Source organism: Mauremys reevesii, linkage group 11 (genome assembly GCF_016161935.1).
Source record: "Mauremys reevesii isolate NIE-2019 linkage group 11, ASM1616193v1, whole genome shotgun sequence".
In the NCBI taxonomy this organism is placed as follows: domain Eukaryota; kingdom Metazoa; phylum Chordata; order Testudines; family Geoemydidae; genus Mauremys; species Mauremys reevesii.
Window position 1 is genome coordinate 69,047,743 of NC_052633.1, and position 13,077 is coordinate 69,060,819.

At 41.5% G+C, this 13,077-nt stretch overlaps 1 protein-coding gene across 5 annotated transcripts in view; it reads right to left on the minus strand.

Annotated features, from left to right (window-relative positions):
• Nucleotides 1-303: 303 nt before the first annotated feature.
• The window catches only part of PTPN4 (protein tyrosine phosphatase non-receptor type 4), a 302,113-nt gene continuing 289,339 nt past the window's right edge, over nt 304-13,077 (minus strand). For 3 of the 5 annotated variants that reach the window (XM_039494797.1, XM_039494795.1, XM_039494799.1), the window contains 3 exons: nt 12,250-12,291; nt 11,560-11,693; nt 304-5,657 (listed from right to left, as the gene is read on the minus strand). In XM_039494797.1, the coding sequence (XP_039350731.1) occupies nt 5,600-5,657; nt 11,560-11,693; nt 12,250-12,291 (234 nt within the window). In that variant the 3' untranslated portion in view covers nt 304-5,599. The remainder of the gene's footprint in view (nt 5,658-11,559; nt 11,694-12,249; nt 12,292-13,077) is intronic. The other 2 variants (XR_005586213.1, XR_005586214.1) reach the window with 2 other exon arrangements.

Below are 13,077 nucleotides of genomic sequence, written 5' to 3' on the forward strand. Positions count from 1 at the left end.
TTCAGCAACACTATTTCAAGCAAGGGGCTGCCAGCAAACCTTAACTTTTGGGGAGAAACATGTGGCTTGTATTGCCTGGGGCTAAAGCTTTATTATAGAACTATAACACGGATAGAGTGTTTGACTGTCACACCGTTTACCCGCAAAAAGCCCTTTTGCTTTGGTTTCACTGGAGCAGTCTTCTGACCGCCGATGGTTAATTTCCTACACCGACTCTTGGCTAGCCTGCCATGCTAAAGTCACGCTAGCTGCCTTACAATTCTGTGGAAGTGACGTTCGAAGGAAAGATGACTCTGGGAGACCGTTTTGCACAGATGTGGTATATTTAAGAGAAAACTACAATAAAAACAATTCACGATTGATTCTGAGTGGACTACAAATCACAGTTCTTGTTCACATGTACAGACTCAATATGAAGCTCAGTGCAGTGCCTCTAATACAGTTTATACATTGGCTATCGTCGTGAAGCAGGAGGGTGAACTTTATAAAAAAACAAAAATAAATTATACATTGAGCTATTGTCAAGCTTTACATATAAAACGTAAAAATACAGTAGCTAGTATGATTTAACAAAACTGTCTCGCTAAAAAATATTCTTACATACTTTGAAATAAGTTTGTCCAGTTAAGTGTAATTAGTTGTGTGTGTGTGGGAGGAAACCAGAGAAGTGAAGTGCTCAGCCAGAAAGGAAAATGGCTGGGAACATCACAGAAGACTCCTACCTTCCTCCCACATTGTGCAATACCCGCTCCCTACCGCGAACAGTTCCATGGGGCTTCAGCACTTGAGCTGAAGGGGAACATCCTGATGCCCGGTGTCAAATGCTAATGCCAAGTGCTCCAGATCACAGGTCTCAAATGCAGACTCTTCAAATTGCCTGGATTTCGCTCTCTAATCATAAAAACCTAGTGTGCTTATAAAAGTCATTTCATTTTAATGCATTGGGGTAGGGGACCTGCACTATTTCTAAAGTCCTGTGAAAGATTCAGGTAGAATGAGGACTGCTCTGGGCCAGAAAACAACTCCCAGAGCTTAGCAGACCATAATGTATCTCCCAGCTTTTCACATTTTCAAATGGCTGTTCTGTTATAGGAATTTTTAAACATGCCTCTGATGAGTCTTCTTGTGCAACCCATGCTCTTTGCTACTCTGTGTTAAACTGGGTTACACTTGTATCATTAAAAGGCCATTAACGACAAGGATTTTTTAAAAATAAAAATGTACTATTGTCCAGCTATTTGTGAAAAGCCTTGGGTGTGACAGTGTAGTGCTAACAGAGTTTGCTACTAATCCAAGAAGTTCTGATAAGACATCTCATATGACAAGGTGCTGGGCTGTCAAGAGAGACAGCTGCTAGGTGAATGCCCTAACCTATAGGAGGTCTAGCAGCGCACTTTTAGTACTTGACAACATAGCCCCAGGCCGCTTGTGAAGGGGAAGGATGATCGCATAGTACGGCATCTCCTGCAAGAGGCAGGAATGTGCTGAAGACAAAAAAGTGAGGTGTGGGGCAGGGGAGAGATTGGGAAAGAAAATAAGACTGAAAAGAAGAGGTTTGTGGAAAGAAACCCAAATTTGAACTGGGCTATTATCCAGTCTTTTTCCTGGAGCAGCAAGTTTTTCCTTCCTGGAGTTATTTGTTCAGAAAACAGTCCAAACTAAAGTCCTACTGTGCTACATAGGCTAATGCTCCAATTTGAAGAAATTCATACTTACGTATGTACTGTAACTGGCTAATGTGTAAGTACTGCTTTATACTGCCTGTCTTTCTTACTAGCAGAGCCATATTCCTTTAGTTAAAGTGGTAAAGAGGCCTGTGGTTTTGGTCTCCAAGATCCTGCATGCTAATTCTGATGCCCAATGCATATGGCATAACTGAACATATGATGTAAGTAGCTATGGAATTTATTACATAAACATTTCAATGGAAATTATTACTCACGGAGTTTAGACTCTCCAACCTGCTGCTGTCAGGCTCATCGCTTGAGATCAATGCTGGAGCTTTAAGAGCCATCACTTCCATGAGGTTAATAAGGTAAATTAGTTTCTATTTACATTTCCATAACCAAGGTGGTCACGTGGTCCAGCCACCCTTCTGCAATGTGTTTACAATAGTCACATTTTAATTCCAGACATAAGAAAGTATTTTACTAATCCCTGTTTGATATCTAGAAACTAAACACCAACACAGTAAAAGAAGAAGAGGCAAAATGCAACATTTAGTTAATATACACTGGAATAAGCATCAGTAAAAAGTGGGGTGATAGTTTCGTAATTCAAATGGAGATTAACTCCTTGGTTCTGGGAGCTGGGTTTTTCCCTCGTTGAATGCCACATATTGGGTGGTACAAATTGCCTATTTCTCACTCTCTTCAAATTTTAAAAGGGTTGTTTTGCTGTACTTTGTAACTGTTCAACAATGTCATCAAATGTCCCAACAACAAATTCAAAACCTGGATGGCAGAATTTTATAGATGAAGCATTCATATTAAAATAACTAAATGCCAATGGGCAACATTTTACAGGCCAGCTGGGCCTTCTACACAACCAGTAAATAACAGGAAATGATAAGAAATGCCCCCTTCCGAGTGGATGAAAGGCAATAATTGATACTCTATAGGTGTCGTGGTTCCTGTATTTTTGTTTTGGTAAATATGGGTCCTCTGTAATATTACAATATGGATTCAACAGCCAATCAGGCTACTGCACTTACACCTGCCATTTTGTAAGTAACATTTTAGTGAAACAAAACTATAAGCATCAGATCATCATTGGAACAGAATAGGATTTACAGGTTACAATTTTCCAGAGTGACTAGCAATTGTGGGTGCCCATCTTGATATATAAAAGGCCCTAATTTTCAGCGAGTGGGGAGCACTCACCCTCTGAAAATTAGTGGTAAAATCCTTGCCCCCCCTTAAATCATTAGGAGTTTGCCATTGACGTCAACGGGGCCAAGATTTCATCCCAAATATCTGAAGTTGGGCACCAAAAATCCAGGCATCTAAAATCACTAGTTACTTTGGAAAAATCCTGGCCATATTCTAAGGGATTAAAAAGATCACACTAATTAATTCAGCATTAAACTATTTAGATTTTAAGGGCACAATATTTTCACCACCATGTATAATGTATTGGACACAGATGGTCACTGGGAAGAGGACTGGGGGAGGGACTGCACATACTATGCTTAATCATTTTATTTTGTTAAGAGGCTCCTGCGGCTAGTGCACAGTTCACCTCAACCTGCTGTATCAACTAACAAACTTGTTTTCAATTAAAATTCTGTCTTCGGTCTGTTGACAAAACCAACAAATCCCTCTGGCAGGTGATGCTGCTAAGCAAACAGGTTAACAGGAAGTGCCAAGTTTCTCAAGTAATGGCTTTGTTCCTGCACCTGTAGCTTCCCATTGCTGAAGCAACCTTTTTGGGCAAATGTACTAACCCAGACTAAGATATGAGCCAGGAAGCCATATCCATCCTAACCTGCAACAAAGCTTGGACGTGACGAGTAAACAATCCAGACCTCTACTACAGTGGATACAGTTGAATGGGGAGTGAGCAGAACCACCACATCTGGCCTATGACAGAAGTTCACTTTGAGGATGAGAAGCGCTGGAGTCAGTGAGGACTTGGGCTGCTCAATTCCTCTCACAATCAGTGCATAGAGAGTGTGGGAAAACCTGTGGTACCAGTCACAAATCCCTAGCACTGGTTCCTGTAGCAGTGTCTGGGAACTACTATCCACACACAGTCACGGGCTGGTCTACCAAGCCCCACTGCTACTTATGTAGCATCTTGCAGACACAAGCACTACAGCAGCCACATCCAGCAGCAGCAAACTCTTGTTATGCTGAGGAAAAAACCAGCCCAAAACTAACCCATTCTCTCCTATCACCACAGTGGTTTAGTCCAGTTTTTATTTTGCACATTTAGAAATGTGCAGATTTTAAGCGAGCAGGAGTGAAAATGGGCAAAAGTTTAAGAATTTTCTTTTAAAGTGTTTCTGCCAACATGAACTATCTGCATGTAAATATTTATAAAATACAGCACACTACGCAGAGACCAGCCTCTGCCCCAGTCACAAACACAGAAACTACCCCCCTTGCTATTTCAACCAGGCATTCCTGTTAGGACGCAGTCATGATAAAGGACATCAAATTATTGTCCAATTGGGCTCCCATTTTTCTCCTTCCTTTGACCTTTTGTTAAAGTTTTTGATAGCACTCATCACCATAGTATCTGAAGGCTCATCTGTGTGGTTTCTGCTGGGGACCCTATTGCCTGCAGCCCTAATGGTCTCTTCAAGCTGGCTACTGTCTGTATCCTAATCCTCCTTAGTACGTGGTAGCGAACATGTTCGCCATTAGTACAGGAAGGTCAGCACTCTGCAGTGTGTAGTCTGGTCACCACTCTTGCACAAATGCTCCTACCTTCCACCTACCCAAATGGGTGAATTGCCATTAGGAGACATTTGACCCGTGGTCCTCTTTCTGTCCCCAGCTGACCTCTTTCCACGCTCATTCCCATCCACACCTGATATTGAAGTTTGGAACTGAATGCAGGCGGGATATTAACTGTTCTGTTTGTACACTTGTGCCACCTAATCAGCTAGTCACGTGTTCCTAAATAACAGCTGCTGGAAACACCAAGATCAACAGTGAAAAGTCCCTCCTAGCCCTAAAAAAATAACAGCGGAGACCAGCCTTTGGAGAGTCCCTGTGTTCACGCCCTTCATCCTTAGGTCTCGCTTTCGCATCCAAACTAGGATGCACCTCTATGGCTTAAAACACATCTAAACGCATTTGTTAAGTCTTCTAGGAAATGAAGACGTCTGGGGCAAAATGTGAGACCTCCCTACCTTTCTCTGGGAATGCTAAGCTGTTTGGCAGAAGAATTCTTCCTTTCTCTGGCTACGAAGAGCAGCTTAAATCCAGTTACTGGGGTAAATGGGCACCCATGGGCTGGATTTTCAGTTCTTTCCAGGTGCTGTAAAGAGAAGGTGCAAAAGACTACAAAGAGGGTTAAGGCCAAGAAGGCTTGTCCATGTTGGTACAAAGGAACACAGAGAAGGGACGTTCACACAGAAAAGAATGGCCTTGATTGTATAAAATTACCATTATCGCTATTAGTCATCATTTATATTCATAATCAGCTGCTGGCCCTAGAAGTTCTTCTAATTTCTCCAAGTGTCAAGTTATGAAGCTCTGGGCCACAAATTTTCACAAAGCTAGTGGGCTGATATCAGAGTGAACACTTCCCATCTATGAAGCAGTAAAAGGTAGAGACTAAGTCAAATATGGATGAAACACTCCTAGATTTCGTTATTCATGCCCAGAACTAGTTCCAGCGTGTGCTTCATCTCTCCTGAGGGAGAAGCTCGTGCATCCTTGGAGCTTTACATCCTAGTTTATATTATAGTTCTAGCTAAACTGCAATGATGATGAAAGTTTCCCTCCAGATTCTCAGCAAAGCAGCTGGTCGTTTGTGGCCACATCCAGCAAGAGCTTAATCCCAGGTAGGTCCTTCCAAAGGGCTCCTTGAAGATGTTAGAAGGTTTGAGTTTTCAGCAGATTGGAAGCACTGAAGCTCCCTCCTCTCAGAGTTCAGTGGTGAGTAAACATTTCGGCTTTATCGCAGGATCCTCCGTGACGGGGCTAAAGAGAGGAAAGCAAAGCAAAGACTCTGTAAATACACTCTTCAATGGAACCATCTGCTGAGAGAAGTGCAGGACGCTACTACTGGGGCAAAGACCATGAGTTTAGCTGTGCTCCAACAACTCTATGGAAAGCTGGCACTGACTGGAGGGTAAGAGCTCACAGCTGTTGAGGAGGAAAGGATACTGTCTGCTGCCTGAAATACACCTAGTAGCTAGCCTACGTTCTTGGCTGCTCAAGAGGAAGGTTCAGAAGAACAATTAGCACTAAGATGTCTGCGCGCGCTTGGACCAACACACACTAGCATGGTTTTACTCTGCTCCAAATCTGACTGCAGGGAAGGGCACAGGATTTTAATGCTAATTTAACCCACGTTATTTTTTCATCTAAAGTGAGTCAACTGCATGTGAAAGGAGCCAGGTTGACAGTTGTACTGCACCTGTACTGGTGTGCCGGTGAAGTAGCAGCAGTACAAGCTTTCTCCACACTACCTCAGCAGTGCACCGGACCTGGAAGGGTCCCTAGGGACGAAGGGCAGTTCAGTCTCCATAGCTTCTCCTCTGAGATTCCAACAAACTTCAATAAGGGCCTATGTTTGGGGTGTAGATACCTGTCCATTAGGAGTTGTATTATTTCTGAAAGCAAGCAACGTTGGACATAGTTCTCTTTCAAGGAGAAGTGAACAATGAATGTTAGCAGCTTCCGTGGTAATGCAGCAAATGTCTACGATCCAGATTTGTGTTGGCTGTTTTCAGTGGTTGTGTTCCCTTTGTATAACAACTGAGAGGAGGAACAGACCTTCCTATTTTCTCTAAAAGGGACCAGTTGCAGAAGGACAAGTTGGAATGGATTTTGCCTTGTGCGTCAGCAACAACACTGCCAGCTGAGACCTGGTTGCAGAATCTTTATTGGTAGTAAAAGTACAAAACAGAGAAAAACCCACTGAGCTGAAACTCAGAGTGAGGACTGCCATGCTGAGAGTCACAGAAAGCCCTGCTACTCCAAGTACCCAACTGGCATGTGATCCATGGGGTAGAAGTGTCACCTACCAATGGCTCCTGTTGTCTGCCTTCCAGCTAGTAGCCATAACCATGTCAAGGAGAGAAACACACTCATTGTTTTTGGTGTTGGAGGTTTGGTGGCCTTGTTTGCATAGCAATACTGAAATCCTTGCTCTCAGAAACTGAAATCTGACCCACGTGTTGAGGCCAATTATGAGGTTTTCTTTCTCCCCAGGATTTTTGCCTACAGTGATGTTTCCATTTGGGGAGTGTGAATAGAAACCTTTTAAAATGAATGGCCTGAGAGATAGAGGCAAGGATTTTCTGCTGAGTATCTGTAACAGTGCTGCTCCCTGTAATAACTGCCATCTGTGCTTGACAGACATTTTATGTACAGTTCCTCTTTTGGGGTCTGTTAGTAGTTGCCTGATTTTTATATTTTGGGCAATAATAAGTATAGCTATTACATCACCTAAAGGTGTCAGAAGAATGAAGTAATGCTAAGTTTGCTTGGACACTTAACTCTCATCATGAACCCATAACTCAGGTACAGATGTATTTATTTCTCTGCATCAACCCCTCTCCCACCCCATTCCTGAGCCAATGAATGTGTAATAGCATTCTGTCAGTGAATGCAAGCATTTCTGATTTGGATGTTCCTATGAGTGCTGTTAACAACTCAAAGACCCCTCAAGCAATTAGCTTATTTCAATAATAATACACAATACTTAGCCCTTGTATTGAGTTTTACATCTATAGATCTCAAAGTGCTTAGAGGTAAAGTTTGATTCTTAAAATGCCACAAACTGTTAATTTGGAGATCAAAGAGAGAGACAGATGTAGATACAAAATCATGTGAAGAGGAAATCTTGTTGCACTCTGAAACTGATTAATCTACACCACTCGTAGGATTCCATACACAGGTTCATGTGCACCTGCATCGCAAGGGAGAGATGTTTGTAAATCTCATAACAAACGTACATAACACAGAGGCTGCACCTGTCTGTGTATGGGTGCAGGGGTACATCCGCCCAGAACAGCTGACAGAATTGGGGCCCAGATTATTTCTTCCTTTAACTTGGACATGGACATGTCCAACACTGAATCTGTTAGGTCATGTTGAAGGGGTCTCTGATCAGTGCTCTAAGAAAACTTTTGTGTGTGTTAATTCTGTCCTTTTCCTCCATGGAGGGGAAAAAAACATGTTATATTGTTAATTTGGAGTCAAAGGAGTATTCTTTGTCTTAAAGAAACAAACACATTTCCTGATTTAGTCAGAGTTACTTATGATCAGAGGAAAATGTTCACTTAATTACAAAACAGCTTCAAGAGTGGGTGGGTGGATGTTATCAGGAGCAGCGTGCCGAAATAGGAATTTTTTTTTTGAAGATCAAAAGCCTGGGGCTTTTACAACTTTGATGATACTCAGCACATTTTATTGGCTTGCAAAGTGAATTGGGGGAAAAAATGAAGGCAAGGGCTGGAGAGTGTATAAACTCAGTTGAAGAATTTCTGGCAACAGTTCTGACCAAATATCTAATTATGAGATCTATATTTGTTCTCATTTACAACATGCTTTTAAATCTGAAATGAACCAAACTGTATCATAGAATCTCTATGGATAGTAATTCAATGCTCAAATAATAAAAATATAGCAATAGGGATACATTACCGACCACCTGACCAGGATGGTGATAATGACTGTGAAATGCTCAGGGAGATTAAAGAGGCTATTAAAAAAAACCCTCAGTAATAATGGGGAATTTCAACTATCCCCATATTGACTGGGTACATGTCACCTCAGGATGAGAGGCAGAGATAATGTTTCTTGACATCTTAAATGACTGCGTCTTGGAGCAACTAGCCCTGGAATCCACAAGAGGAGAGGCAATTCTTGATTTAGTCCTAAGTGGAGCACAGGATCTGGTCCAAGAGGTGAATATAGCTGGACCGCTTGGTAATAGTGACCATAATATAATTAAATGTAACATCCCAGTGGCGGGGAAAACACCACAGCAGCCCAACACTGTACCATTCTATTTCAGAAAGGGGAACTACACAAAAAATGAGGAGGTTAGTTAAACAGAAATTAAAAGTTACACTGCCAAAAGTGAAATCCCTGAAAGCTGCATGGAAACTTTTTAAAGACACCATAACAGAGGCTCAACTTAAATGTGTACCCCAAATTTAAAAAACATAGTAAGAGAACCCAAAAAGAGCCACCGTGGCTAACAACAAAGTAAAAGAAGCAGTGAGAGGCAAAAAGGCATCCTTTAAAAAGTGGAAGTTAAATCCTAGTGAGGAAAATAGAAAGGAGCATAAACTCGGCAAATGAAGTGTAAAAATATAATTAGGAACGCCAAAAGAAAATTTGAAGATCAGCGAGCCAAAGACTCAAAAAGTAATGGCAATTTTTTTTTTTAAAGTATATCAGAAGCAGGAAGCCTGATAACCACCAGTGGGGCCACTGGACAATCGAGGTGCTAAAGGAGCACTCAAGGACAATAAGGCCATTGTGGAGAAACTAAATGAATTCTTTGCATCGGTCTTCACGGTTGAGGATGTGAGGGAGATTCCCAAACTGGAGCCATTCCTTTTAGGTGACAAATCTGAGGAACTGTCCCAGATTGAGGTGTCATTAGAGAAGGTTTTGGAACAAACTGATAAACTAAACAGTAATAAGTCGCCAGGACGAGATGGTATTCACCCAAGAGTTCTGAAGGAACTCAAATGTGAAATCGCAGGACTACTAACTGTAGTCTGTAACCTATCATTTAAATCAGCTTCTATACCAAATTACTGGAGGATAGATAATACGATGCCAATTTTTAAAAGGGGCTCCAGAGGTGACCCATGCAATTAGAGGCCAGTAAGCCTGATTCCAGTACCAGGCAAACTGGTTGAAACGATAGTAAGGAACAAAATTGTCAGACACATAGATTAACATAATTTGTTGGGGAATAGTCAAAATGGTTTTTGTAAAGGGAAATCATGCCTCACCAATCTACTAGAATTCTTTGAGGGGGTCGACAAGCATGTGGACAAGGGGGAATCCAGTGGATATTGTGTATTTAGATTTTCAGAAAACCTTTGACAAGGTCCCTCACCAAGGCTCTTAAGCAAAATAAGCAGTTATGGGATAAGAGGGAAGGTTCTCACATGGATTGGTAACTGGTTAAATGATAGGGTAGGAATAAATGGTCAGTTTTCAAAATGGAGAGAGGTAAATAGTGGTGTCTCCCAGGAGTCTGTACTGGGCCCAGTCCTAGTCAACATATTCATAAATAGTCTGGAAAAAGGGGTAAACAGTGAGGCGTCAAAATTTGCAGATGATATAAAACTATTCAAGACAGTTAAGTCCCAGGCAGACTGCGAAGAGCTACAAAAGGATCTCTCAAAACTGGGTGATGGGGCAACAAAATGGCAGATGAAATTCAATGTTGATAAATGCAAAGTAATGCACATTGGAAAACATAATCCCAACTATACATATAAAATGATGGGGTCTAAATTAGCTGTTACCACTCAAGAAAGAGATCTTGGAGTCATTGTGAGTAGTTCTCTGAAAACATCCACTCAATGTGCAGCGGCAGTCAAAAAAGTGAACAGAATGTTGGGAATCATTTAGAAAGGGATAGATAATAAGACAGAAAATATTATATTGCCTCTATATAAATCTGTGGTACGCCCACATCTTGAATACTGCTGCAGATGCAGTTGCTCCATCTCAAAAAAGATATATTAGACTTGGAAAAGGTTCAGAAAAGGGCAACAAAAAATGATTAGGGGTATGGAATGGCTGCTGTATGAGGAGAGATTAATAAGATTGGGACTCTTTAGCTTGGAAAAGAGACAACTAAGGGAGAATATGATAGATATCTATAAAATCATGACTGGTGTGGAGAAAGTAAATAAGGAAGTGTTTACTCTTCTCATAAACACAAGAACTAGGGGTCACCAAATGAAATTAATAGGCAGCAAGTTTAACACAAACAAAAGGAAGTATTTTTTTACACAATGCACACTCAACCTGTGGAACTCCTTGCCAGAGGATGTTGTGAAGGCCAAGACTATAAAAGGGTTCGAAAAAGAACTAGATAAATTCATGAAGGATAGGTCCATCAATGGCTATTAGTCAGGATAGGCCGCGATGGTGTCCCGAGCCTCTGTTTGCCAGAAGCTGGGAATGGGCGATGGGATGGATCACTTGATGACAACCTGTTCTGTTCATTCCCTCTGGGGTACCTTGCATTGGCCACTGTCAGAAGACAGGATACTGAGCTAGATGGATCTTTGGTCTGACCCAGTATGGCTGTTCTTATGCTTATTTGGTATTTCATCTCTTTTTCAATGTGGGATCAGTTTCAAAGGTTGTACCTGTAAATGATGATGTGCCCATTCTTGATGTCATTTAAGTTTTTAAACCTGCTGGATATGTTGTTTTATATTGCTCCAGTGGGGTGTGGAAGAGATTTCCAGAAATTCACTTCTGTTTCCTTTTCTTTTTCATACACAGCTGACTAAATTGCTTTGTTATTGGCAGACTTTATGGGGACAGATTTACCTCTGAACTCTACAGCTGCATTTCTATTATTCATTGTACATCCTTTTCATTGTCTGTTAACATCTTTTCTTTTTTTTAATAAAAAAGCTGTGTTTTTTATACAGTGCTTTTCATCACTTGCTCTATCTACTGATATACAAACTATACAATTACTTAAATACTGCAAATGAAACCACTATACCCCCACAGTACACGGAAGTTTAGGCGAGGAAGCGAAACATACTATAGCCAGCTGCAGGAATGGACAGAATGTAACCACTCAGGCTGGAATTTGAGCAGGACACCATTCTTCCCAACCGCCACCCAATGCATCAGATAGCTGGGAAAGAGCCCTTACCTTGCAAGGATTTCAGCTGACTGCTGTGATGATGGAGATCCAGCTGGGAGCGACAATGCTTCAGCGCTGCCTTTCACTGCCTTTAGAGCTAAAACAACATCATTCCCCAAAGGCCCATTGGAAATCTGCCCACTCTGAATTAGGGAGAATGAAACACAAAACCGGGGTCAAAAGCACTGTTGTGAGGGGACAAGTACATTTGTCAGTAGTGCCTAACTGGTTGGAAGTCACAATGTCAGAGGAAACTAACATGCTCCTAGAGGTTGGGAGGGTGGGAAGGGGTGTCAACCAAATGGAAATCATTAAAGAAACGTTATAGAAAATAACTCAAACAGAAGACTGTGAATATGAAATTTATCTTCTTAAATAGAAATAATCCCACATCTGAGCATTACTAGTCATGGCCAGAAGAAGTTTCAAATGTGTTATTGATGTTGTCACCCTAATGAAACTGTTTCTTGTCGGTTTCATTGCTATTGGGATCCAGGCACAATACTGTTGTATATGGCTTTCGAACAGCAAAGAGGAATGGTTACATCTAAAAATCCACTGGCATAGTGTTTTTTTTTAAAAATCCCATAAAAATGGCCACCTGAATAAAATTTAACACAAAACTAAACTATTTTTAAGACCATCCCATTAAATCTCCACTCTGAATTATAAATAAATAAGAATGATTGAACTACTCACTGGCACGATCCACCTGGGTGTAATTGTGGGCTGGGAAGACACCTACCAAAGGAAAACAAAGACGCTGGAAAAGTTTCAATGAAATGCAAAATGCTTTAGAAACATTATTTCCTCAAAACAATTTGACTCAAAAGTTAATTTGTTGCTAGCAGCATTATCACATTATTTATATCTTGTCAGCCTGCACCATTGCTAAGGGCCCATCCAACACTATGGCTTTGAATCAAGCTGCCTGTAACAGTGACTGACTTTAAACATGATTTGTGTCTGAACATCACATAGCTAATAACTGATTAGTACAGTGGTCAGCTGACTGGGTTTTAGCACATAGCTGTCTTCCAGTAACCAGTTTTTTGGGAGTTTTTTTGCAGTGTGTATCGGACCCCTTTTCTGCAACTGGTTTGGCAGGTCCTCCTCCTCCCCCCCCCAGCTCTCTGTGCAGTAAAGATACTCCAGAGCAGGTTGTCCTGGGTGCTGCTTTGGGTGCTGCTTTGGGTGCATGCCTTCCAAGTACTCCCTATCCCTGCTGAGGTGCTTGGGGCAGCTGTCCAGATTTTTCCAGAATGCACCGATAAGCAGTGCGGTATTCGTGGGGAGGGCAGAAAACTGCTCCACAGTAAACTATGATACTTGTAACCAATTCAGGTGACCTCACTTCTGGTTCAGAGCCGTAATGTGGTGAGCACCCATATAGTGCCCCCACAAATCAGAGTGGTAACCTAAGGCACACGTGGATTATCAGACCAGCAACCATGCTACTACTACATATCAGACACAAATCCAATGGACAGATACCAAATGACAGATATCTAGAAATAGATTACATTT